The sequence below is a fragment of the Canis aureus genome, chromosome X (genome assembly GCF_053574225.1).
Source record: "Canis aureus isolate CA01 chromosome X, VMU_Caureus_v.1.0, whole genome shotgun sequence".
Taxonomy (NCBI): Eukaryota; Metazoa; Chordata; class Mammalia; order Carnivora; family Canidae; genus Canis; species Canis aureus.
The window spans coordinates 43,671,658-43,695,817 of NC_135649.1; the positions used below are offsets into that span (position 1 = coordinate 43,671,658).

General features: G+C 39.2%; 1 protein-coding gene across 3 annotated transcripts in view; it reads right to left on the reverse strand.

Annotated features, from left to right (window-relative positions):
- The window catches only part of TBC1D8B (TBC1 domain family member 8B), a 69,718-nt gene extending 49,437 nt beyond the window's left edge, over positions 1 to 20,281 (reverse strand). The window contains exon 1 of one of the 3 annotated variants that reach the window (XM_077889966.1): positions 19,966 to 20,281. In XM_077889966.1, coding sequence (XP_077746092.1) covers positions 19,966 to 20,095 — 130 coding nt within the window. In that variant the 5' untranslated portion in view covers positions 20,096 to 20,281. The remainder of the gene's footprint in view (positions 1 to 19,965) is intronic. The other 2 variants (XM_077889967.1, XM_077889968.1) reach the window with 2 other exon arrangements.
- Between the last annotated feature and the right edge of the window lie 3,879 nt (positions 20,282 to 24,160).

Sequence of the window (24,160 nt, forward strand, 5' to 3'; positions counted from 1 at the left end):
TTTTTAACAATTCTTAATGCTTCAATTTGGAATTCAAGGCTTTCGATCAATTAGTTCCAATGTAATTATCTGATTATATTTCCTACTCCTTCCTAGAACAAAGTTTGCTGCTTTACAATCAATTACTTTCTCGGGGGCACCTGGGTGGCTCAGTGGTTGAGCACCTGCCTTTGGCTCAGGTCATGATCCCAGGGCCTTGGGATAGAGGTCCACCATCAGACTCCCCACAGGGAGTCTGCTTCTCTCTTTGCCTATGTCTCTGCCTCTCTCTCTGTGTGTCTCTCATGAATAAATGAATAAAAGCTTTAAAAAAAACCCCACAATTATTCTCTGTTAGAGTCTTTGCTAAGCAATTCCTTTTTTTTACCTGTATATGCTAATGCAAGGCTCCCAGCTCAGTCCAGCTAATCTAAATTCTACATTTTCTTTAAGACCCACTTCCCATATAGAACCTTTACCGGCAACGTCAAGCAATAGTGCCTTCTCTTTTCCCTGATTACTTGAAACACTTACAGTCTATGCAATACAACCTAGCATTTTGATTATTAGGCTAGTTATCTATTTTATTATTTTTTTATTTTTTTAGGCTAGTTATAGCTACTTTCTAAATGCTTCATGTATATGAATCTAGTCTTCTTACCTAAATTATTGGTTCTCTGAGAACAATTCATGTTCTCTACTCCTGGGTTTGTATCACCCCTAACTTTCAACATATTGCTGGGTACAACAGGAGCAAAATTTCAATGGGATGACTGAAATATATAAAACTACCTTCCTTTTCTGGAAGCTTTGATAGGTTGAGTGTTGGTGTTGTTTTATGAGGCATTTCTCTTTAGCATACAGATTTCTGAGGAAATATTTAAATCGATTACAAAATAGGCTTCTTTCCCTACTTAAAAGGAGTTAAGATTACAAGCAAGCTTTGAAAGAGAATATAGGTAGATTAGCAAATTTGTGGTAGGTAGTTATGAGCATCAAGGGAGGTAAATTAGAAAGTAAGGGGGTAGAATAAAGATATAAAGAGAAATTTTGTTTGGCTGAGAGGGTAAGAGAGTCAATGTAAGAATCAATAAAAAGTAAAAATAGGGGTCACAAATGCACATTAACATTAATTAACAATCTGACAGAGGGTTTCCATAGTGGGGATAAAGTATCAAGAAAGATTTTGGAAATGGCAACATGTACAGATTACAGAGAAAAAAGTCATCTGATATGAAAAAAGTTCTGGTAAGAATGGAAGAATTTAAGAAACAGAAATAAGAAAATCTAGACAAATATTATGAAAGAGGAGGCGTTGGGGAAGAGAATGGGAATGAGGAGAGACAGATGAAGTGATAATATTTCAACTAATAATGACAAAATTCCTGAAGGATCTGGAGATAAAGAAAAAAATAATTCTATCACTTTTAGCATGAAAAAAAAAGGCTGTGAGAAATTAGATTTGGCTAAGAGTTCAAGGATAAAGAAAGAAAAGTAGGAGCTAAACAATGCAGATAGCCTCTTCAATGCAATGTGGTTGAAATTATTCAGGAAATGGAAACAAGGATAATGTTCTCAGTTTGAAGACCAGGAAGTGAAACTATTCAGAAGAAAGATAAAAGAGTAGAAGTAAAAGAACCAAAAGAGGTAACTCTCTTCAGGTTGAAAAACAAAAAATCATGTGTATGAATGTCTGTGTATATAAATATCATATGACATCTAGACAAAATTGTCAAAATAAAGGAATTATAACTTTAAATAAAAACATTTATGAAACAGTTCTAACTGCTAGATTTGCCTTCCAAGAATTTAAATTCTAAAATTTTCAAACAATTATTTTCAAATCTGTAGGGAAAATCATTTATTTTACCTTTATTACATTTTAAATAAAACTAGCTCAAATTTTACTTCCTTATTTACATATACTAGAAAAAGTAGTATTAGAACAGGAGAAAGAACAAAATGAAAAAAAAAAAAGAAAAAAGTCTTGCTCAGCTGAAAAATCATGGTGGGAATGTGGATGTGTGAGGAGGCAGAAAAGAAAGGGGAGACCACAGGTAATCATTCCTGAGTAACATAATAATCATTAGTCCCTTGATAGAAAGTTCTGAGACTGGGGACAAAGCAGTCAAAGTCACTGGTAAGAAAGGTCATTTTTTTTTTTTTGGTAGCAGCAACAGCAGCAGTAGAAATGTCCACAAGATTATAAGTGTCTTATACTATGTACAAAGGAAATAGCTCAGTTTTCGTAAGTACATTAAATCAGTCAGTTAGTATAAAACTACAACAAATAACCTGGAAGCTAGCACTAGAATACATTTCCAGTCACTTGGGGAACTCTTGAAGCTCTTTAAGCTATAATCATCATTGAGTCCTTGCAAGTCAATCAGGAATTAATATGCCAACATCTGGGTTGTAAAAGTACAAGAAAACAAGTAGATAACTTTGGGTTGCTTTTCTATGTATACACAGAGGTTTATTATCTGATAGCCTGAACATCCAAGGTCATCAAACATTCTTACACATGGGAATTTCTAGAGCTACAGTAAATTGGGAAGAGAGCAGACACTGTCAGCTATATGACAGAACACACGATTTAAAAACTGAAGTTCAGGGTAGCCTGGGTGGCTCAATGGTTTATCACCGCCTTCAGCCCAGGGCATGATCCTGGAGACCAGGGATCGAGTCCCACATCGGGCTTCCTGCATGGAGCCTGCTTTTCCCTCTGCTTATGTCTCTGCCTCTTTCTCTCTGTGTCTCTCATGAATAAATAAAATATTTTAAAAAAAATTTTAAAAATCAACAAATGTGATCATCTCTTGTTTTAAAACTTCACTTCTGGGATGCCCGAGGGACTCAGTGGTTTAGCGCCTGCCTTCCGCCTAGGGCGTGATCCTGGAGTCCCAGTGAGTCCACATCGGCCTCCCTACATGGACCCTGCTTCTCCCTCTGCCTCTGCCTCTCTCTCTCTGTGTGTCTCTCATGAATAAATAAATAAAATGTTAAAAAAAATAAAATAGGGAAGCCCGGGTGGCTCAGTGGTTTAGAGCCGCCTTCAGCCCAGGGCGTGATCCTGGAGACCTGGGATCAAGATCAAGTCCCATTTCCGGCTCCCTGCATGAAGCCTGCTTCTCCCTCTGCCTGTGTCTCTGCCTCTCTCTCTCTCTCTCTCTCTCTGTCTCTCATGAATAAATAAAATATTTTTTAAAAAAATAAAATAAAATAAAACTTCACTTCTTTATATTGGATTAAGGCAGGAAAAAAAACCAAGACCATCTAGACTGTAGTTAAAAGAACAGTGGAGGGATCCCTGGGTGGCGCAGCGGTTTGGCGCCTGCCTTTGGCCCAGGGCGCGATCCTGGAGACCCGGGATCGAATCCCACATCGGGCTCCCGGTGCATGGAGCCTGCTTCTCCCTCTGCCTGTGTCTCTGCCTCTCTCTCTCTCTCTCTCTCTGTGACTATCATAAATAAATAAAAAATTTAAAAAAAAAAAGAACAGTGGAGACAGAAAACAACAAAGGTTTAACTCTCAAGTCTCTTTAATTCTCTATCTCAGGTTTTTCTATTCTACAGATTAGGGCATTCCTTTTTAACAACCTTTTCTAGTTGCTAAGGGTATTATACCTTGAGTCTCATATTTTCTAACCACAAATAAATGAATCTGTAACACTTGCTGTGTCCCCAATGACTGCCATCTTTTGCTTTTGCTCTATCACATTATTTGTCCTGCTTAGAATGTCCTCCTCATTTATCTCTACCAAATCACATCCCAGATATTATTAGTTCTCATATTTGGCTGATTTAAAGAAAATAAAACTGCTTTTTGACAAGATGCTTCTCAGATGTCACGCTGGAATTCTGCCACCAGAATACCACCTCTTGTTATTAATCACTGCTTTTAAGAATCTTTGTATCATTTAACAGGACATCTGATAAGCATACTTTACACCAGAGCTGGCCTTGGAAAATTGTTTTGGGGGCTTCAAATACTCCTCATTCATGACTGTAAGTTACTCAAATCAGGCTGATATTATTATTACTGACTACCCCAGTAATTATATAATTGCTTGCTTACTTGTTTATTATCTGTCTGTCCCACTAGATTATGAACTCTGGGGGGGGGGGGTAGGATCTATTCCTGTTTTATTCACTACTGTATACCCAACACCCAGGACAGTAACTAATTACCACCCCATTTCTCTATTTCTCTTCATAACAAAATTCCTAGAAAGAATTATAAATATTCACTCTGCCTCCAAATACCTGCTTAGCTTCATATCCTCTAGTCCGTCTGGTCTCTGCTCATAGGTAACCTTAAAGTAGCCTTCCCAGACCAAATTTATCTAAAACACCAACCTCTTCCCCTCTCTATAATTACATCTTACTTTATTTTCCTTCATATAGCCATGTATTACGTATTTATTTGCCTCTCTCAACTAAAATGTTAGCCCCATGAGAATAAGGATTTTGTTTTGCTCACTTGCTATTATCTCCAGTACCTAAAAGAGTGGTTTTTAAAAAGCACTTGGTTAAGTATGTGTTAAATGAATGTTATCCTCTTCAACCACATACAGGATTTACTCTTATCTTTGTACTTATATAACAGGAGCAAAAGGTGGAAGACTGTGCAGATTTTCTAACGTAAAGGTAATATAAAATCCAAGTCATAGCTGTACTCCAACAGGGTAAGGTAACCATTATGGTGTCATTTCTTTTATTAATTTTTTCCTTACCTTACATCCATAGTCCTTCCACAACTGCAACTATCCAGGAGAAGCAAGAGTTTTCATCAGCTGAATCATTTCTACATCAAGTATCATGTTTTGAAAAATATAAATAATGTGACTCAAGTTATACATATTCTTCAATACCATTCAGTAAGACAAGTGATGCTTTTATCTGTAGAAGTGCATTTGGAGAACTTCCAGGTTTTGGGCACTCAGATCAAAATGAAATACTGCTGTGATATTATATTCTAATACTTATATATCATTTTGGTTATAAATCTTTTTTTTAAGATTTTATTTACTTATGATAGAGAGAGAGAGAGAGAGAGGCAGAGTCACAGGCAGAGGGAGAGGCAGGCTCCATGCCGGAGCCCGACGCGGGACTCGATCCTGGGGACTACAGGATGGCGCCCTGGGCCAAAGGCAGGCGCTAAACCGCTGAGCCACCCAGGGATCCCCCGGTTATAAATCTTAAATGCATAATCACTATCATACCAAAGTCATTGAATAACTATCAGTTTTACTTTTGTAGGGGAATCACTGCAGATTGGACATATTCAATATTACTATTTCAAATAACTTTCTATATATAACATGGGAAATGCAATTACTAGGGAAAATGGTATGAATATTCATGTTCCTTTGGCTCTATAGAAAATGGTACTCTGAAAAAAATAGAAAATGGTACTCTGTTAATAGATAAATGAGTATCAGATATTTATAAAGTTGCTCAAAACTCATTTGAATCTCAGAACAATGCCATGAGGCAAGGAAGATAGGTTTTGTTCCCATTTTACAGACGAGGAAACAAAACCTTTATAAAACAATTACAGCTGAATAGAAACATAAAAATATTAAAGAATCACAGAAGACAAAGGTAGTACAGTTAATGAGTGGAATCAATGAATTCAATGGTGTACTTATATATTTGTGGATGTTCGCTTGCAGTTGACTTATTAAAAAAAGAATTCCATAGAGGAACCCCTGGGGAGGGCAAATTATACTGTGCTCTGTTCCCTCCCTAAAACATTTGATCCATACAAAATCAAGTAAAAAGTTACTTTTAAAGATTTCTTTGAATGAGAAAGGTCAGCCTTGCAGGAGGTTCTGAAAAATAAAAGTTGGTCAATGTCATCACTTTTTAGACTTTTTTTTTCATGAAAATGAAATCAACTCAATAGCAAATATTAGTTTCCTACTTACATTATAAATTTCCAATATCTTAGCCAAAAAAAAAACTCTCTTTGTATACAATACATATCATTACTATTACTTTAACTTAACTCTTGAGGATTGAAGATTCATGATCCTAAGGTAAAGCTGAGTAGTGCTTTCTTGTCTAGGCCTAAGGAAAGAAACACCCTAGCAACAAGCAAGGGAGGGGAAAGGAAGAGAGCAGTGTTAGCAACAGGTATCTAAAAAACCTCCTGAGTCTTATAGGTAAGCAGTCAATAATCCTTCCACTACTACCAAGAAAAAGTGGTGACAGTGATCATCTTTCACGTCTTAAAACCACCAATGAAGCTGTCCTTTATCACTCAAAACAACACAGACAGACTTAGAGGGTAAGACGTTAAGTGAAATAACTCAGTCAGATAAAGACAAATACCATATAATTTCACTCATGTGGAATGTAAGAAACAAATGAATAAATCAACACAGAGATAAACAAACAAAAAACGAACTCTTTAAATATACAGAATTAGTGAATCCCAGAGGGGAGGTAGGTTGGTGGATGTCTGAAACAAATAAAGGGGATTAAGAGTACACTTATTGTGATGAGAAATGACTAATCTACAGAATTGTTGAATCACTATACTATATACCTAAAACTAATATAACACTGTGTAATTATACTGGAATTAAATACATTTTTATTTTTTCATTTGTTTTCTTGAACTTCGATTTTCCAACATATATCCCATCAACTTCCCTTCTCAGTGCCCATCACCCATTTACCACAAAGCCCCTGCCCACCTCTCAGAGTTAGGAGTCTCTCATGGTTTGTCTCCTTCTCTAATTTTTCCCACTCAGTTCCCCTCCTTTCCCTTATAATCTCCTTCACAATTTCTTATACTCCCCATATGAGTAAAACCATGTGATGATTGTCCTTCTCCAACTGACTTACTTCACTCAGCATAATACCCTCCAGTTTCATCCACATCAAGGCAAATGGTGGGTATTTGTCCTTTCTGATGGCTGAGTAATATTCCATTATATATATATACATATATATATATATATATATATATATATATATATATATATCACATCTTCTTTATCCATTCATCTGTCAAAGGACATCATTCCACAGATTGGCTACTGTGGATATTGTTGCTATGAACATTGGGGTGCAGGAGTCCCGGCATTTCACTGCATCTGTATCTTTGGGGTAAAACCCAGCAGTGCAATTGCAGAGTCACAGGGTAGCTCTATTTTTATCTCTTTGAGGAACCTCTACACAATTTTTCAGAGTGGCTGCACCAGTCTGCATTCCCACCAACAGTGCCAGATGGTTCCCCCTTCTCCACATCCTCTCCAACATTTGTTGTTTCCTGTCTTGTTAATTTTTGCCATTCTCACTGCTGTAAGGTGGTATCTCATTGTGGTTTTGATTTGTAGTTCCCTGATGGCAAGTGATGCAGAGCATTTTCTCATGTGCTTGTTAGCCATGTGTTATGTCTTCTTTACTGAAATTTCTGTACATTTCTTCTGCCCATTTCATGACTGGATTTCTTGTTTCTTGGGTGCTAAGTTTAACAAGTTCTTTATAGATCTTAAATACTAGCCCTTCATCTGATATGTCATTTGGAAATATCTTCTCCCATTCTATAGGTTGTATTTTAGTTTTGTTCACTGTTTCTTTTGCTGTGCAGAAGCTTTTTATCCTGATTAAGCCCCAATAGTTCATTTTTGCTTTTGTTTCCTTTGCCTTCATACATGTATCTTGCAAGAAGTTACAGTGGCCAAGTTCAAAATGGGTGTTGCCTGTGTTCTCCTCTAGGATTTTGATGGATTCTTGTCTCACATTTAGATCTTCCCACCATTTTGAGTTTATCTTTGTGTATGGTGTAAGAGAATGGTCTAGTTGCATTTTTCTGCACGTGGCTGTCCAATTTTCTCAACACCATTTATTGAGGAAACTTTTTTCCAGTGGATAGTCTTTCCTGCTTTGTCGAATATTAGTTGACCATAGAGTTGAGGGCCCATTTCTGGGTTCTGTATTCTGTTCCATTGATCTAGGTGTCTGTTTTTGTGCCATACTATCTTGATGATAACAGGTTTTTTTAAAAGTACATTTCTACTGGTTTTATTTTTTTAATTTTATATATATTATATATATATTTTAAATTTTTATTATATATATATTTTAATTATATAAATATAATTTAATTAAGAGAGAGAGGCAGAGACGCAGACAGAGGGAGAAGCAGGCTCCATGCAGGGAGCCTGACGTGGGACTCAATCCTGGGTCTCCAGGATAATGCCCTGGACTGAAGGCGGTGCTAAACCGCTGAGCCACCCGGGCTGCCTGATGATCACAGTTTTGTAATACGGCTTGAAATCTGGTATTGTGATGCCCTGGCATTGGTTTTCTTTTTCAATATTCCTCTGGCTATTCAGGGTCTTTTCTGATTCCATACAAATCTTAAGATTATTCGTTCTAACTCTGTGGAGAAAGTCCATGGTATTCTGGTAGGGATTGCATTGAATGTGTAGCAAATTGCCCTGGGTAGCATAGACATTATCACAATATTAATTCTTCCAATCCATGAGCATGGAATATTTTTCCATCTCTTTGTGTCTTCCTCAATTTCTTTCAGAAGTGTTCTATAGTTTTTAGGGTATAGATCCTTTACCTCTTTGGTTAGGTTTATTCCTAAGTATCTTATGCTTTTGGGTGCAATTCTAAGTGGGACTGACTCCTTAATTTCTCTATCTTCAGTCTCATTGTTAGTGTATAGAAATGCCACTGATTTCTGGCAATTGATTTTGTATCCTGCCACACTGCTGAGTTACTGTATCAGTTGTAGCAATGTTGGGGTGAAGTCTTTTGGGTTTTCTATATACAGCATCATGTTATCTGTGAAGAGGGAGAGTTTGACTTCTTCTTTGCCAATTTGAATGCCTTTTATTTCTTTTTGTTGTCTGATTGCTGAGGCAAAGAGTTCTAGTACTATGTTGAATAGCAGTGGTGAGAGTAGATATCCCTGTTGTGTTCCTGATCTTAGGAGAGACTGTCTTTCCCCTTTCTCTATTGAGAAGGATATTCACTGTGGGCTTTTCATAAATGGCTTTTAAGATATTGAGGAATTTTCCCCCTATCCCTACACTCTGAAGAGTTTTGATCAGGAATGGATGCTGTATTTTGTCAAATGCTTTCTCTGCATCTATTGAGAGGATCATAGAGTTCTTGTTTCTCCTCTTGTTGATGTGCTCTATCACGTTGAATGTTTTATGAATGTTAAACCAGCCTTGCATCCTGGGGATAGATCCCACTTGGTCATGGTGAATAATCTTCTTAATGTACTGTTGGATCCTATTGGCTAGTATCTTGTTGAGAATGTTTGCATCTGTGTTCATCAGGGATATTGGTATATACTTCTCCTTTTGGTGGGGTATTTGTCCGCTTTCTTCAAATGCTTTTTAAAACCATTTCTTCTTTAAATCCTTAAATATAATTCCCTTGGGAAGCCATTTGACCCTAGACTTTTGTGTCTTGGGAGGTTTTTCATGACTGCTTCAATTTCCTCACTGGTTATTGGCCGCTTCAGATTTTCTATTTCTTCCTGTTTCAGTTTTGGTAATTTGTGGTTTTCCAGAAATGCAACCATTTCTTCTAGACTGCCTAATTTTTTGGCAATTAGCTGCTCATAATATGTCTTTAAAATTGTTTGTATTTCCTTGGTATTGGTTGTGATCTTGCTCTTTTAAAAAAAAAAAGATTTTATTTATTTATGAGAGAGGGAGAGAGAGGGGGGGGAGAGAGAGAGAGAGAGAGAGAGAGAGGCAGAGACAAAGGCAGAGGAAGAAGCAGGCTCCATGCAGGAAGCCCAATCAAGCCCTGGGACTTGATCCCAGGACTCCAGGATCATGCCCTGGGCCAAAGGCAGGCACTAAACTGCTGAGCCACCCAGGGATCCCCAATCTTGCTCTTGCATTTGTGATTTTATTCATTTGAGTCTTTTCTCTTTTCTTTTTAATAAGGCTGTCTAGGGGCTTCTCTATCTTACTAAATTCTTTCTAAGAACCAGCTCCTGGTTATGTTGATCTGTTCTATAGTTCTTCTGGTCTCTATTTCATTGAGTTCTGCTCAAATCTTTTTCTCTCTCTTCTTCTTGGTGTAGGTTTTTAAAAATTTTTTTTTTATTGGAGTTCAATTTGCCAACATATAGCGTAACACTCAGTGCTCATCCCGCCAAGTGCCCCCCTCAGTGCCCATCACCCAGTTACCCCAACCCCCCACCTACTTCCCCTTCCACTACCCCTTGTTCATTTCCCAGAATTACATGTCTCTCATGTTTTATCACCCTCACTGTTATTTTCACTCATTTTTATCTCCTTTCCCTTTATTCCCTTTCACAAATTTTTATATTGCCCAAATGAATGAGACCATATAATGTTTGTCCTTTTCTGATTGACTTATTTCATCCAGCATAATACCCTCCAGGTCCCTCCACGTTGGTGTAGGTTTTAGTTGTGGTTCTTTCTCTTTCTCTTCCTTTAGGTGCGAGGTTAACTTGTGTATTTGAGTTTTTTCCAATTTTTTGAGGGAGGCTTGTATTGCAATGTATTTCCCTCTTAGGACCGCTTTTGCTGCATCCCAAAGGTTTTGAAGGGTTGTATATTCATTTTCATTAGTTTCCATGAATCTTTTTAATTCTCTAATTTCCTGGTTGACCCATTCATCTTTTAGTAAGATGCTCTTTAACCTCCATGTATTTGAGCTTCTTCCAAATTTCTTCTTGTGATTGGGTTCTAGTTTCAAGGCACTGTGGTCTGAAAATATGAAGGGGACAATCCCAATCATTTGGTATCGGTTCAGACCTGATTTGTGACCCAGTATGTAGTCTATTCTGGAGAAAGTTCCATGTCCACTTGAGAAGAATGTGTATTCAGTTGCGTTTGGATGCACAGTTCTGTGTATATCTGTGAAATCTATTTGGTCCACTGTATCATTCAAGGCCCTTGTTTCTTTGGTGATGCTCTGCTTAGAAGGTCTGTTATTTGCAGAAAATGCCATGCTAAAGTCTCCTACTGTTAGTGTATTATTATCTAAGTATGTCTTTACTTTTGTTATTAATTGACTGATATACTTGGCAGCTGCCACCTTAGGGGCATAAATATTCATGACTGTTAGGTCTTCTTGTTCAATAGACCCTTTAAGTATGATATAGTATCCCTCTTCATCTCTTACTACAGTCTTTGGGATAAACTTTAATTTATCTGATATGAGGATGGCTACCCAGCTTTCTTTTGAGGACCATTTGAATGGTAAATGGTTCTCCACTTCTTCATTTTCAGGCTGAAGGTGTTCTAGGGTCTAAAATGAGTCTCTTGTAGACAGCATACAGATGGGTCTTGCTTTTCTTCCAGTCTGATACCCTGCGTCTTTTGAGGGATCATTTAGCCCATTCACGTTCAGAGTAACTATTGAAAGATATGAATTTAGTGCCATCGTATTACCTATTGATCCCCTGTTTTGTAGATTGTTTCTTTGGGCTTCCTCTTTCTTTTACAGGGTCTCCCTTAATATTTATTGCAGAGTGGTTTGTTGGTCATATATTCTTTCAGTTTCTGCCTATCCTGGAAGCTCTTTATCTCTCCTATTCTGAATAAGAGCCTTGCTGGATAAAGTATTTTTGGCTGCATGTTCTGCTCATTTAGTGCTCTGTATAGGGACTCCTGGGTGGCTCAATGGTTAGGCATCTGCCTTCGGCCCAGGGCGTGATCCTGGAGTTCCAGGATCGAGTCCCACATCGGGCTCCCTGCATGGAGCCTGCTTCTCCCTCTGCTGTGTCTCTGCCTCTCTTTCTGTGTGTCTCTCATGAATAAATAATTTTTTTTTAAAAAGTACTCTGTATATATCATGCCAGCCCTTTCTGGCCTGCTAGGTCTATGTGGAGAGGACTGCTGTTAATCTGGAATTTCTCCCCATAATTTAAGAATCTCTTGTTTCGCACTACTTTAAGAATTTTCTCTTTATCATTGAAATTTGCAAGTTTCACTATTAAATGCCGAGATACTGAACGGTTTTTACTGATCTCGGGCGGGGGGGTCCTATCTCTTGAATCTGAATGCCTGTTTCCTTCCCCAGGTTAGGGAAGTTCTCAGCTATGATTTATTCAAATATACTTTGTGGTCCTCTCTCTCCCTCAGCCACTTCTGGAATCCCATTTATACGTATATTCTTCCTTCTCAAGCTATCATTTATTTCCCTATGATTTTCTTCATGGGCTCTTGTTTATCTCTTTTTTCCTCAGCTTCCTTCCTTACCATCAACTTGTCTTCTATGTCACTCACTCTCTCTTCCACCTCCTTAACCCTAGCAGTTAGGACATTCAGTTTGGATTGCATCTCATTTAATCTTTTTTTTTATTTAATCTATTTTTAATTTCGCCCTGATTAGATCTCAGTTCTGCAGTAACAAAGTCTCTAGAGTCCTTTATGCTTTTTTTCCAGAGCCACCAGTAGCTTTATAATTGTACTTCTGAATTGATTTTCTGACATCGTATTGAAATCCAAATTCTGTAACTCTGTGGCAGAAAGTAGTTTAAGGTTCTTTCTTTTATGGTGAATTATTCCATCTAGTCATTTTGTCTAGTGCAGAGTGGCTGTTTGAGTGGGCTGAGTCAAAAATATCAACCATGACCTAAGTAAAATACACCCTAGATAATTTTGAAAAGGTCAGAGACCAGAAAATAAAAGAAAAAGAGAACAGAATAAAATAAAACAAAAGGACCATTAAAGTGAAAAATAATTTTTAAAACAAAGTAGTAAAAATAAAAAGCCAAAAACAAAGAAGAAAAAAGAAAAAGAAAAAAAAAGTAAAGAAAAGAGGAAAAAGAAAAATTAAGGGGGGGGGGAATGGCGGTGATGAAGAAGTGGTAGTGTAGGGAGAATGTAGTCTACCTGAGGGGTCCTAGATGTTGATTCTCTTGGTTCTGAGTGTGTACTGTTCTGTATGTTAGAAGATGCTCAATCCCAAATTTATATAAGCCAACAATACTTATTGAAAGCCCCAACATTGACCACCAAAACATAAACAAGATAAGAGCGTGCAGAATGGCAAGGAAGAGAGAATATAATCCTACAGAATGAACCTACAGGGTGTTCCCCTTGTCTCTGGGTGTCTGTTGGTCTGTTTTAGAAGGTGCTAACTTCCACCATTGTAAAACAAAACGAGGCAGAAAAAACAAAAAACAAAAACCCTTATCTCATGTATCTATCAAAATTAAACTGAATATGTTGAAGGGAATCCAGAAGTGAAAAACATATCTAAGACATGTAATTGTAGAAATATGAAAATCAAAAAGGAAAATACTTAAAAATGAAGAGCTGGTAAAATATTGTAGTTAAAGTGGGAAAAAAATATTGGAAATTTTTAGTCTGATATAAAAACGAGCTCCAGCTTGGTCCTGGAGCTTTCCCATACTACTTGTTCAGTAAACCTGCTCGTCCCTTTTTCTTCCAGCTGGTCTTCTGAGGGAGGTCCTGCTGTGCTGATTCTCAGGTATGTGCACCTGGGGGAGATGCCCGCCTCCTGCCGGGTGCCAGGCTCAGTGGGAGTTGTTTATCCTGTGAGGCCTTTGTTCACTAGTGTCCCTGCCTCTCCCAGGCACAAGGTGAAACAAAGAGGAAAAACAATGGTGGTGGCCAGATTCCCAGGTGTGGAGTGGAGCTCCCTTTGAGTAACTAATTATAGTCTCCCAGTTGGCACTGGCCTAGATGCTCCTGGGGTCCGGCAGGGGTGTGCTGATCTGCACCACTTGGGGGCGCCCCATGGCAGGAGAGTCCTCGCTGTCCTGTGCCCTCCCTGCCTCCACCTGTGGGGGGCAGGGAAACGCAGGATGACTGGCTTTGTCCACTTGGGCGCCCTGGGATCCGGGGCCCTGTGCCGCTGGACCCGCGCTCCCAGGGACTGCCTCTCCTGAAGGGAACAGGGCACAGCCACCTCCATCCGGAGCCAGCCCGCCTAACCAACTGGCTTCTCCCAAATGCCCCAGAGGGCTGCAGCACTCTAGCCCTTTACTGATATCAGACTGCAGTTTGCGGTGAGCTTTCTGCCGGGCGCCCCTCCTCTTACAGTGATTCAGGAAACCTCGAGGCTTCACTGCCCCTCGTGCGATTCTGCCTGATTTCCCTGCTAAACACTTTTCTGTCAGGGAAAACTGGCGCGGATTTTTAAAGTTCCTACTTCTCCAGGGCTGGGCTTTCCTACCCCAGAGTCTTTCACCGCTCCACTTTAGCCTAGCTACTTGGGCTTCTCCTCCCCCACTTTATTGGTTTTATTTTTTTTTTCTTCCTACTCCTTAGAAGTGAAAACTTTTCTCTCTGTAGCATTCCAGGTGTTCTCTCTTTAAATCTCAGGTCAAATTTGTAGGTGTTCAGGATGTTTTGAAAGTTATCTAGGTAAGTTAGTGGGCCCAGGTAAGTTATGGACCCCTACTTTTCCACCCTCTTGCCCCTCCCTCTTAAATACATTTTTAAGAAAGAGATCTTTATTTTTATTTTATTTTTTATTTTTTGTAGTTTCAAGTTTTTATTTAAATTTCAGTTAGTTAACATACAGTGTAATATTAGTTCCATGTTGCAGAATTCAGTGATTCATTACATACAACACTCAGTGCTTATCAGAAGTGCCCTTTGTAATACCCATCACCTATTTAGTCCACCCCGCAGCCCACCTCCTCTCCAGCAATCTTTAGTTTGTTCTCTATGATTAAGAGTCTGTGTCTTGGTTTGCCTCTCTTCTTTTTCCCTATGTTCATCTGTTTTGTTTCCTAAATTTCACATATAATTGAAATCATATGGGGGGGCAGCCAAGGTGGCTCAGCAGTTTAGGACTGCCTTCAGCACAGGGCTAAAGACCCAGGATTGAGTCCCACGTTGGGCTCCCTGCATGGAGCCTGCTTCTCCATCTGCCTGTGTCTCTGCCTCTCTCTCTCTCTCTCTCTGTCTCTCATGAATAAATAAATAAAATCTTTTTTTAAAAAAGAAATTAATGGTATTTGTCTTTCTCATACTTTACTTATTTTGCCTATCATAATATTCTCTAGCTCATCCACATCACTGCAGTGGTAAGATTTCATTCTTTTTTATGGCTGAGTAATATTGCATCAGGGTACAAAAATACTGATTCAAAGGGGCACATGCTCTCTGATTTTAATAGTAGCATTATCAACAATAGCCAAATTATAAAAAGAGCTCAAATGATCATCAACTGATGAATGGATAAAGAAGTTGTTGTATGTGTGTATGTATGTGTATAGAAACATGCACACAGGGATCCCTGGGTGGTGCAGCGGTTTGGCGCCTGCCTTTGGCCCAGGGCGCAATCCTGGAGACCCAGGATCGAATCCCACATCGGGCTCCCGGTGCATGGAGCCTGCTTCTCCCTCTGCCTGTGTCTCTGCCTCTCTCTCTCTGTGACTATCATAAATAAATAAAAAATTAAAAAAAAACATGCACACACACTCATATATATGTAAAATACAATATTACTTTTGTAGCTATTAGTGCAATGGATGGATCATAGCTCAGTTCTATTTTTTAACTTTTTTAGGAACCTCCATACTGTTTTCCACAGTAGCTCCCCCAGTTTGCATTCCCACCAATAGCACAAAAGGGCTGCCCTTTCTCCACATCCTCATCAACATCTATTGCTTTCTACATTGTTAACTTTAGCCATCTTTAAAGTACACTTGACCCTTGAATAACGTGGGTTTGAACTGTGCAGGCCACTTATATGTGGATTTTGCCCCATATAGTTCATTACTATAAATGTATTTATTCCTATGATTTCTTTAACACTCTCTTTTCTCTAGCCTAACTTTGGTGTAAGAATACCATATATAACACATACACAAAATATATGCTAATCGACTGTTTATGTTATTGGTAAAGCTTCCTGTCAATAGGAGGGTATAAGTACTTAAATTTGGGGGGAGTCAAAATTTATGCGTGGATTTGTGACTGCACATGGAAGGGTGGGAGGTCTGGCATGCCTAACTTCCATGTTGTTCAAGAGTCAACTGTAATTTTTTACTTGATTTCACATGGATCAAAATGTTCCAGGGAGTAAAGGAGGGAAGTACAGACTATGATTTGTCCTCCTTAGGGTTGCCCTATGGGATTTTCTCATTAATAAGTCAAAATGATATTTATTATTTTACAGTGTGGGTGTGGGTGGGGATTTGATATTTCCTTACCTAAAATGTAATGTCATGGCCACCATCCAGGCACTTTGGTCCCAATAATAAGGTACTTGGGAGGCCAAAAATTTTATCAGTTTGTTCCTTTGTGAACATGAAGTGCAGGCATATTTTGCTAAGAAAAAAATTAGAACATTTTCAGAGTTGGGCTCCTTGAATTGGGAGTGGGGAAAAAAGAAAGAAAGCCCTATATTTTTGAGGGATGGTCATTAAGAAATTCTTTAAAAGGCTACCTTACTGTTTATCATATGTGTAATTATGTTGAGTTGTTTACATGGTGATTTGTTAAGTTCATATAAATATCATAAAACATTTTGAAATGGAAAGCTCATTTAAACTGTTAATATAGAAAAGTTAATATGTTCTAGTTTTTACATATAATTTAATTTCAAAGTAATGGTGCCAAAATGAAAGAGGAGATAAGAAAACAGAATGCCTAAAACTTCTCTATTTTAACAAACTTTACCTTTTAGTCTTGTTCTAAAATCCCAAAACATGATCTATTGAGGGAGATTATCAGTCTAACACACATGAACCTGCTTACACTTTTCAGATACGGAATATTCAAGCATAAAATAGTTTCAACAAATTATCTAAATTAAAGCTTCCTTACTGCCAGGTCTTCCTACATCCCATACACTAGAATGTAGCTCCATAATTTCACTCATGTAGTAGCTCCAATCTATCAAGGAGAACAAACTGTTGATTTGTGCTTAATTAAGCCAAATATGCATAAATTATTTTCAATTACATAAAGCCAGGCGCTAAATTTAGATGCCACAGAAAAGTCATTACCGTTATCAGCCAGGAGGATCAAGGGATAATGTAAGGTAACTGCAAAAACCCAGAAGAGTGAATTACTTCTTTAAATGAAAGGAAATTACTTTATCTATGAAATAACATTTATGTATAACAAAAATTTTCACAAGATATCCTACTCTGCTCTGAACCAGGACAATTAAGTAAAATAATTAGGCAAATGATAAGTAAACTACCAGATATCCACTAGATGTGTTTCAGAAATTTAGAAAAGGACCTCAGAATTCTAACTTACAAATTAGTCTCCTGTTACAACCACCCAATGGTTCTCTGTTGCCCCAATTCCATTATTAGGAAGAAAAAAGTGTCAACTACCTTCAAGTCCACTGCTCAAGTCATTACATTGCTGGTGGTTATTGCCAATTATTACATGGCAAAGAAATAAAATCTTAAAGAAATTACAACTATTTACATTTCTAAGATGGTTATTATCTCTTCTTCATTAAACAAAATGCATAAAAGAATCTTTTAAAGGGGTAGCACATAATACTGGATTTCAGCGAACAAAATGGACAAAGGCAAGCTTATGCTGGCACCCAGTCAAACTCTTGTTAGAGCTAATCCAAATGTGGATTTGTGGTAAAGCATAGCAAAGCTGTTGGCTTCACAATTTTAAGTAATAATACAGTAATTGAGCAGTTAAGAAAATCAGCACACACTTTCCCTCTGGACCAAATAGAACCAAACAAACCTTAAAAAACACCTCTGCTCCTCTCTGATCATTTTGCTTAATTTACATGTAATACAGTGGCAGCATTCATGTGGAAATTTCAAGCATTTTAAAAATACCACAGGTAAAACAACCATGCAGACATACACAATCAACCACAATATGGGGCTATGGCTATTCTCAACATACATGTGTGGTAGAAATCTTGGTGTATTTCTGCAGACCAACCTCTTATTGTAGAGAAATGGGTTTGAAGAGTACATGGGAGTGGATGGAATAGAGAAACTGGTGCAATGTGGTCCATGTTTTAAGAAAACATGTCAAATGAGAAACTAAAAACAGAAAAAAAGGAATGATTAAAAGAAATTCGCAACAAGTAAAAAAACTATTTCATACTACATTATACTGATTCGATTCTCAATCTGATTTACCTATTATTTTTCAGGAACACAGTTGTACAAAGTGATATATAATTCTTTGGTAATGAGGACAAGAGCACCATAAAAATTCTGGCCAAGTAAAATGTAGAACCAGATTACTAGCTCTAACACAGGACTATAAGATCTATTTTAAATACTCTAACCTGTTCTTGATGGACTAAAGAGGGCAAATTATGTCACTGGGTATTTATGAACATTGCTTCTCAAATTTTGTCTGGAAAATATACGCATCTGTTAAATAGAAAGTCTCCTCTGCAAATAACACTTGTAATTTTTAAAGATCAGAAAATGATATATTGTGAAGTCTAATGAGGCAATTTTTGTTGCCATATTTTCAAGAGGGCCTTTTTCCAAACTGGATGAGATGAACAGGTCTTGCAAAATTAAAAAACAAAAAAGTCCTGTAGAACCTCAGATTTCTCTCCACCCTGGGGGTGGCTTGAAAAAAAGGAAAGAACAGCACACATTTATCACCATCTTAACAACACACACTGAATTGGCACCTATTATCTTTCATTTTACCCTCTCAAATCTGTGAGGTAGACACCATTTCACAGAGGATGAAAAGCCATGCCCTCTCCTCCATGAATCCTTACACAACCTTTCAGTTATTCGGTTCTAATTATAATTTGCTTGATTTACTAGTTACTGGTTATAAATATAATTTGCCTGGTTTACTGGTTACTTCCCCTAATCTGAACGTCTTCCCCTTATCCAGATTATGAGCCATTAATTCAAAGGAGGGGAAGTGAATCTTAACTGTCTTTGTACACTAGCATTCCATGTGGCACACAGCAGGCGTTTATGGTTGAATAAATTAAAGACTTGTCGAATGCCATTCAACAGAGCTGGGAAGGGGACTAAAACGCAGATTTTCGTACTCTTCCCTCCTCCCGCTACATCACGCTGCCTAAATGAAGTCTGGCCCACCACTTCGAGGCCACCATACCAAATTGCAAATTGTCACGAAAAAGATCTCAGCGTTCCCCAGTGTCCAAAAGTTTGAATGCCCCCGCCCAGATGGGAGGTCTCAAAACCAAATTCTCTGGAGGCTTTACACACTAGACCAAGGGACGGTTCTGGATTTACAAATCAAATCACTGAAGGCAGGATGGATTAGGCGGCAAGAGTTAAACTTGCAATTGTTTCACAGGCGTGCTTACAAGCATGGCTTTGAAAGAAAAAGGGCAGCGTCAAACACTCGAGAGGGAAACGAATTACGACGGTTAGTCTGAAATAAGATCCCAAGGGCGGATAACGGGGTGACAAAGTAAAAGATGCTAAAATGGGAGAGGTCAGCAATGCTCTCGCCCTGACACGCGCCCGTCCCCCCTTCGCCCCCCACCGCCGCCTGCTAATCTCTCATTTGAAGCCCATCCCTCAGGAGGTGGCTGGGGCTCTTCTCTTTCTCCTCACCATCCTCCCCGTCCACACACACACGCACCCGCACTCGCACTCCCCAGGATGGTGATTATAGATAGGGGATTTTGCGAAAAAAGTTAAGTCCACAACTGTGAACTGACCCCAGTCACCAGCCTCCATGCTACCTGTCGATGACTAATAGTCGTCATCAGCCCCCGTCCCCGAGGGAAGCGACGGGACAGGTACTTTGCCTCCGAGAGAAGCCCTCCTCTGCCTCATTGTTCCTCCGCCTCAGAAAAGACCCCTCCACCCTTTATCCCCCTCCTACCCAAAGAGCAGCTGCTCTTCCGGCGAGGGGTTCTCAGAACTCAGGGAGGGCGACGGAAAGGTGGTGGCGGGAGAAGAACTCCAGCCCCTCCAGCCGGGGTTTAGAATCCGGCGGTCGGTGGCGACGAGTTAACTGTTTTCCTCACCGCCTTTTAAGGACCACAAGCCCAGCCCCGAGGTGGGTGGGGGATGGCCGCAGCTTACCTGTGAGACCCCCTCCACCTTCCTCAACGTAGCCCCGACGCCGTTGCAGCACGAAGTAATCGTTGGACCTTTCCATCAGCCACAGCTTCAGCGCATTTTTCAGAAGCACTTCCTCAGGCTTCAGCCACATCTCGAACTTTGTGCCGCCAGGCAGCAGCGATCCAGATGCCCTGCTCACCTCACCCTCCACTCCTCTCTTTCCCTCTAATTCTCCTCCCACCAAATTTTCCTCAGGCAACGGCGGCTTGGGTTCAGGTTTTCCACACTTCCCCCAACCCTCCCTTCTCTCCCACGTAGGCAGAGAGATTGCCAATTCCCTCCTACAGCTCTACCGCCCAAATGGGAAATAGTCCTGCTTCCTTGCCTCCTGGGAATTGTAGTTTCCTACTCGCTTTTTCTGTACTTAAACAGCGGGATCCGAGGACTACAATTCCCACAATCCACAGGGATGAGAACGGGCGGGGGTGCTTTCAAAGCGCGTCCCGCCACCACTTAAGTGTATTTTGTCTATTTAAAGTTTAAAGCGGTTTTTGGTTCAAATAAGTGAGCCTCAGGTATAAATGTGTCGTCTCTTCTCATCCATTTACAGACAAGGATGTTAAACTGTAGGAAACGATGTTTCTGGAATTTTGAATAACGAACGGCCCAAACTGGGAGGCCGACTTTGCAGCACTGATTCTTCATGAGTTCTTACTTTGTACTAAAGCGATTTCATAGATTATCTCACGTAACTGTGACAAGTCTTGCGAAGTGGATATTATTTCCCGCTTTGCACATATATAAACAAAAGCGCAGACGGGTGAGGTGACTTAACCAAGGTCACGCGGTAAGTGGAGTCTGATACACTTCCTTGTCTGCTTCAAAATCTTCCTTAGATTAGGTTCTTTTTGCTTATACAGGAAGAACATAAAATCTCCAAAGCCCCATGATTTTCTTCACGCCATGGGCTCCTTCCTCCCCACTCTGCCACCTCAATCTGTTTGTAATCTGTTTATTGTAATCAGCCACATTTTCATGTCTTTGCCAACTTTCCTTTTCAGGATCTAAACAATTTATGAACATTTCTCCCCTTTATTAAACTCTTTAAGGACATAAAAATCTCTTTCAGGATGACCTTCACCTCTTTGTACCTTGGCATCTGCTTAAACACAAAGGTGAATGAGGCCAATGATTTGTATGTCATCGCAGTGAGGAATTATTTGAGGGATGTTTTTATTTGTTTCGAAAACTGGGCCCACCAGAACTAAAGAGTACACTAAGCGCAAGACAGTTTTGTAAGAAAGACGGAGTTGGGGGGCAATGTACAAATAAACAAGGGGCTCTTGGTGTGCTATTTTGAGAATAAAGCCACAAGGCCATTTCACTTAAAAAAAAATTGGGGTGAGACACACCCAGATGCCAAGTCCTGGAGCCAAAGAACTGTGCCTTGGAGGAGTGTTTCTGGCTTAACCCTCCCAAGATGTGGGCCAGCTCAAGGGAGACAGGCATATGCAACAAGCAGGGATTTTTTTCTTAGGGGTGAGAAAAGGGTCCGTTTGGGATTCTCTTCTGCTAAACGGCAGTAAATAGTTCCAAGACAGCTTTCTGGAGAAGATCGGAAGAGGCAATCTTCCCAGAGCCCAAACTGCAATTTATCTGTAGGGAAAGCCATCCCAATTTGGATGTGTACTAAGGAAGATAATTTCTTTTCCTGGTAAAAGATGGGTAAATGTGGTAGAGATATGAGGTGCCCCTTTTACCTTTCCTTCTCCTTTTTCTTCCTCATCAAACCACATTCTTTTTTTTTTTAAACCACATTCTTTATCCTTACAACTATGAAAAGGGCTGTCCAGAACTGGATGGTTCCTCTGTATAATATTGATTGATGATTTTAATTTAAAAATTAATACTAATTAATAAAATTTAATCCTTATTAATAAAACAAGGATTTTTACATCCTTACTTTATAGATGAACAGGATCTCAGAGAAGTTAAATAACTTGCCTAAATTCACATAGCTGAATAAGTAGCAGAGTTGGGGTTTGAACCTAGATTTGTCTGACTACAAAACATGACACTACACTACCTATGCATATGGTTTAAAGATACCTTAAATATATATCCAAAGCCAAACTTATTTCTACAATATTTCCTCTGCCATTTATCCTTCTAGGCTCTCATAGTTCAAAGCACCACTGTTTACCAGGATGCTCAAGCTAAGAACCTTGGAATAATCTTGAACTTCTTACTCTCACCACCTTCATTGTCTCTCTCTCTCTCTCACACACACACACACACTCACCTCTACTTCCTTTTCAAAAGTCCATCCCATCCTACTACTACTTCAGATTAGCCTCACATCATTTTCCTTCTACTCTATAATAGCATCTCACCTCATCTGTCTGCTTCCATTCATGTTTTCTGATTTATTCAAGCCACATAATTATGGACATAACGTTATACCATGCAAAGATAATACCTCATTTATCTAGCTGATTCAACCTTCTAAATCATAGCCTGAAACACCTTTATGAAAAGGTACTAGAAAACCCCAAATAGCAGTTCCAAACCCTGTGCCATGGAAAAGCTAAGGCTGTCAAAGATTGTACTGGATTCTTCTTTGAAATGAATTTCACTAGCTTAGTTTATGCTTTTTAGCCTGTAGCGGGTTTAGAAGCAGTAAGATTCAAAACAGGTGGGTCACCGCTAGAGGAGAACCACTGTAAAGTTTGCTGCTCAAAATGCAGATCCCGGACCAGCAACATCTTCATCACCCAAGAGCTTGCTAGAAACTCAGAATCTCAGACCCCCATCCCAGACCTGCTGAATCAGAATGTGCATTTTAACAAGATTCCCAGCGTAATGTGTGGGCACATTAAATTTTTTTGTGCATTGATTTAAGCAAATTAGATATTTGAAAATCAAACTCTATAACAACTTGAGGGTGGTTAATCATGTTTCCATTAAGACCTACATAGGCATCTTTTAAAAATAAGCCCTGTTAGAGAAGTTTAGATACCTGAATTGCTTTTTTAAAAAGTTTATATTAGGACAAAACCATTAAAATTTCTTATGTGGTATGTAAATATAAACCTTATATTTTTTAATGTTTAAAAATAGTCTTAAAATTCACTCCAAACAGAAGAGGCAATAAGTAAAAACCTCAATATTGGTTACAGCCTAGGGTGATAAAATTTCTCTAGATGTTATGGAGCTTAATTAAAATACTTAGTAAATGAACACAAACTAGATGGAGGTGGGGGCGAGGAGGAATGTTCCGAGCATTCCAACTGCCTTTAAATGCCTGGGAACCATTATTATTATTAGTAAGATAATACAAATTAACTTAGGCTAACCCTATAAATGAACTCTTCAAAAATCCCTCTTAAATTGGAGACTTGGGATCCCTGGGTGGCGCAGCGGTTTGGCGCCTGCCTTTGGCCCAGGGCGCGATCCTGGAGACCCGGGATCGAATCCCACGTCGGGCTCCCGGAGCATGGAGCCTGCTTCTCCCTCTGCCTATGTCTCTGCCTCTCTCTCTCTCTCTCTCTCTGTGACGATAAACAAATAAAAATTTAAAAAAAAGTTGGAGACGCGCCAACGGGGGCTGCCCAAATCGGTTTATATTTTGATTATTATGTGAGAGTAAAATAAAGTCTGTTGCTCAAACTAGCTTTTTGGTTATCGAAATAGGAAGAGGGGATCCCTGGGTGGCTCAGCGGTTTGGCGCCTGCCTTTGGCCCAGGGTGCGATCCTGGAGTCCCGGGATCATGTCCCGTGTCTGGCTCCAGGCATGGAGCCTGCTTCTCCCTTTGCCTGTGTCTCTGCCTCTCTCTATGTCTATCATGAATAAATAAATAAATCTTTAAAAAATAGGAAGAAAATTCAGAAATGACATGGAATTCTCCTTTGTAAATGCTGAAGAGAATAAAAAACATACGTATACACAGACTTGTACATATTCATAGCAGCATTATCCATAATGGACAAAAAATAGGAACAATCCAAGTGTTCATTAACTGATGGATAACCAAACGTGGAATATATATCCAATGGAATATCATTCATTCATCAATAAAAAGGAATGAAGTGCTGATGCATGCTTCAAACATGAATGAGCCTTGAAAATATGATGCTATGTGGAAGAAGCCAGTCACAAAAAACCATATAGCAAGTGTATTCCGTTTATATGAAATGTCCAGAAGAAGCAAATCTA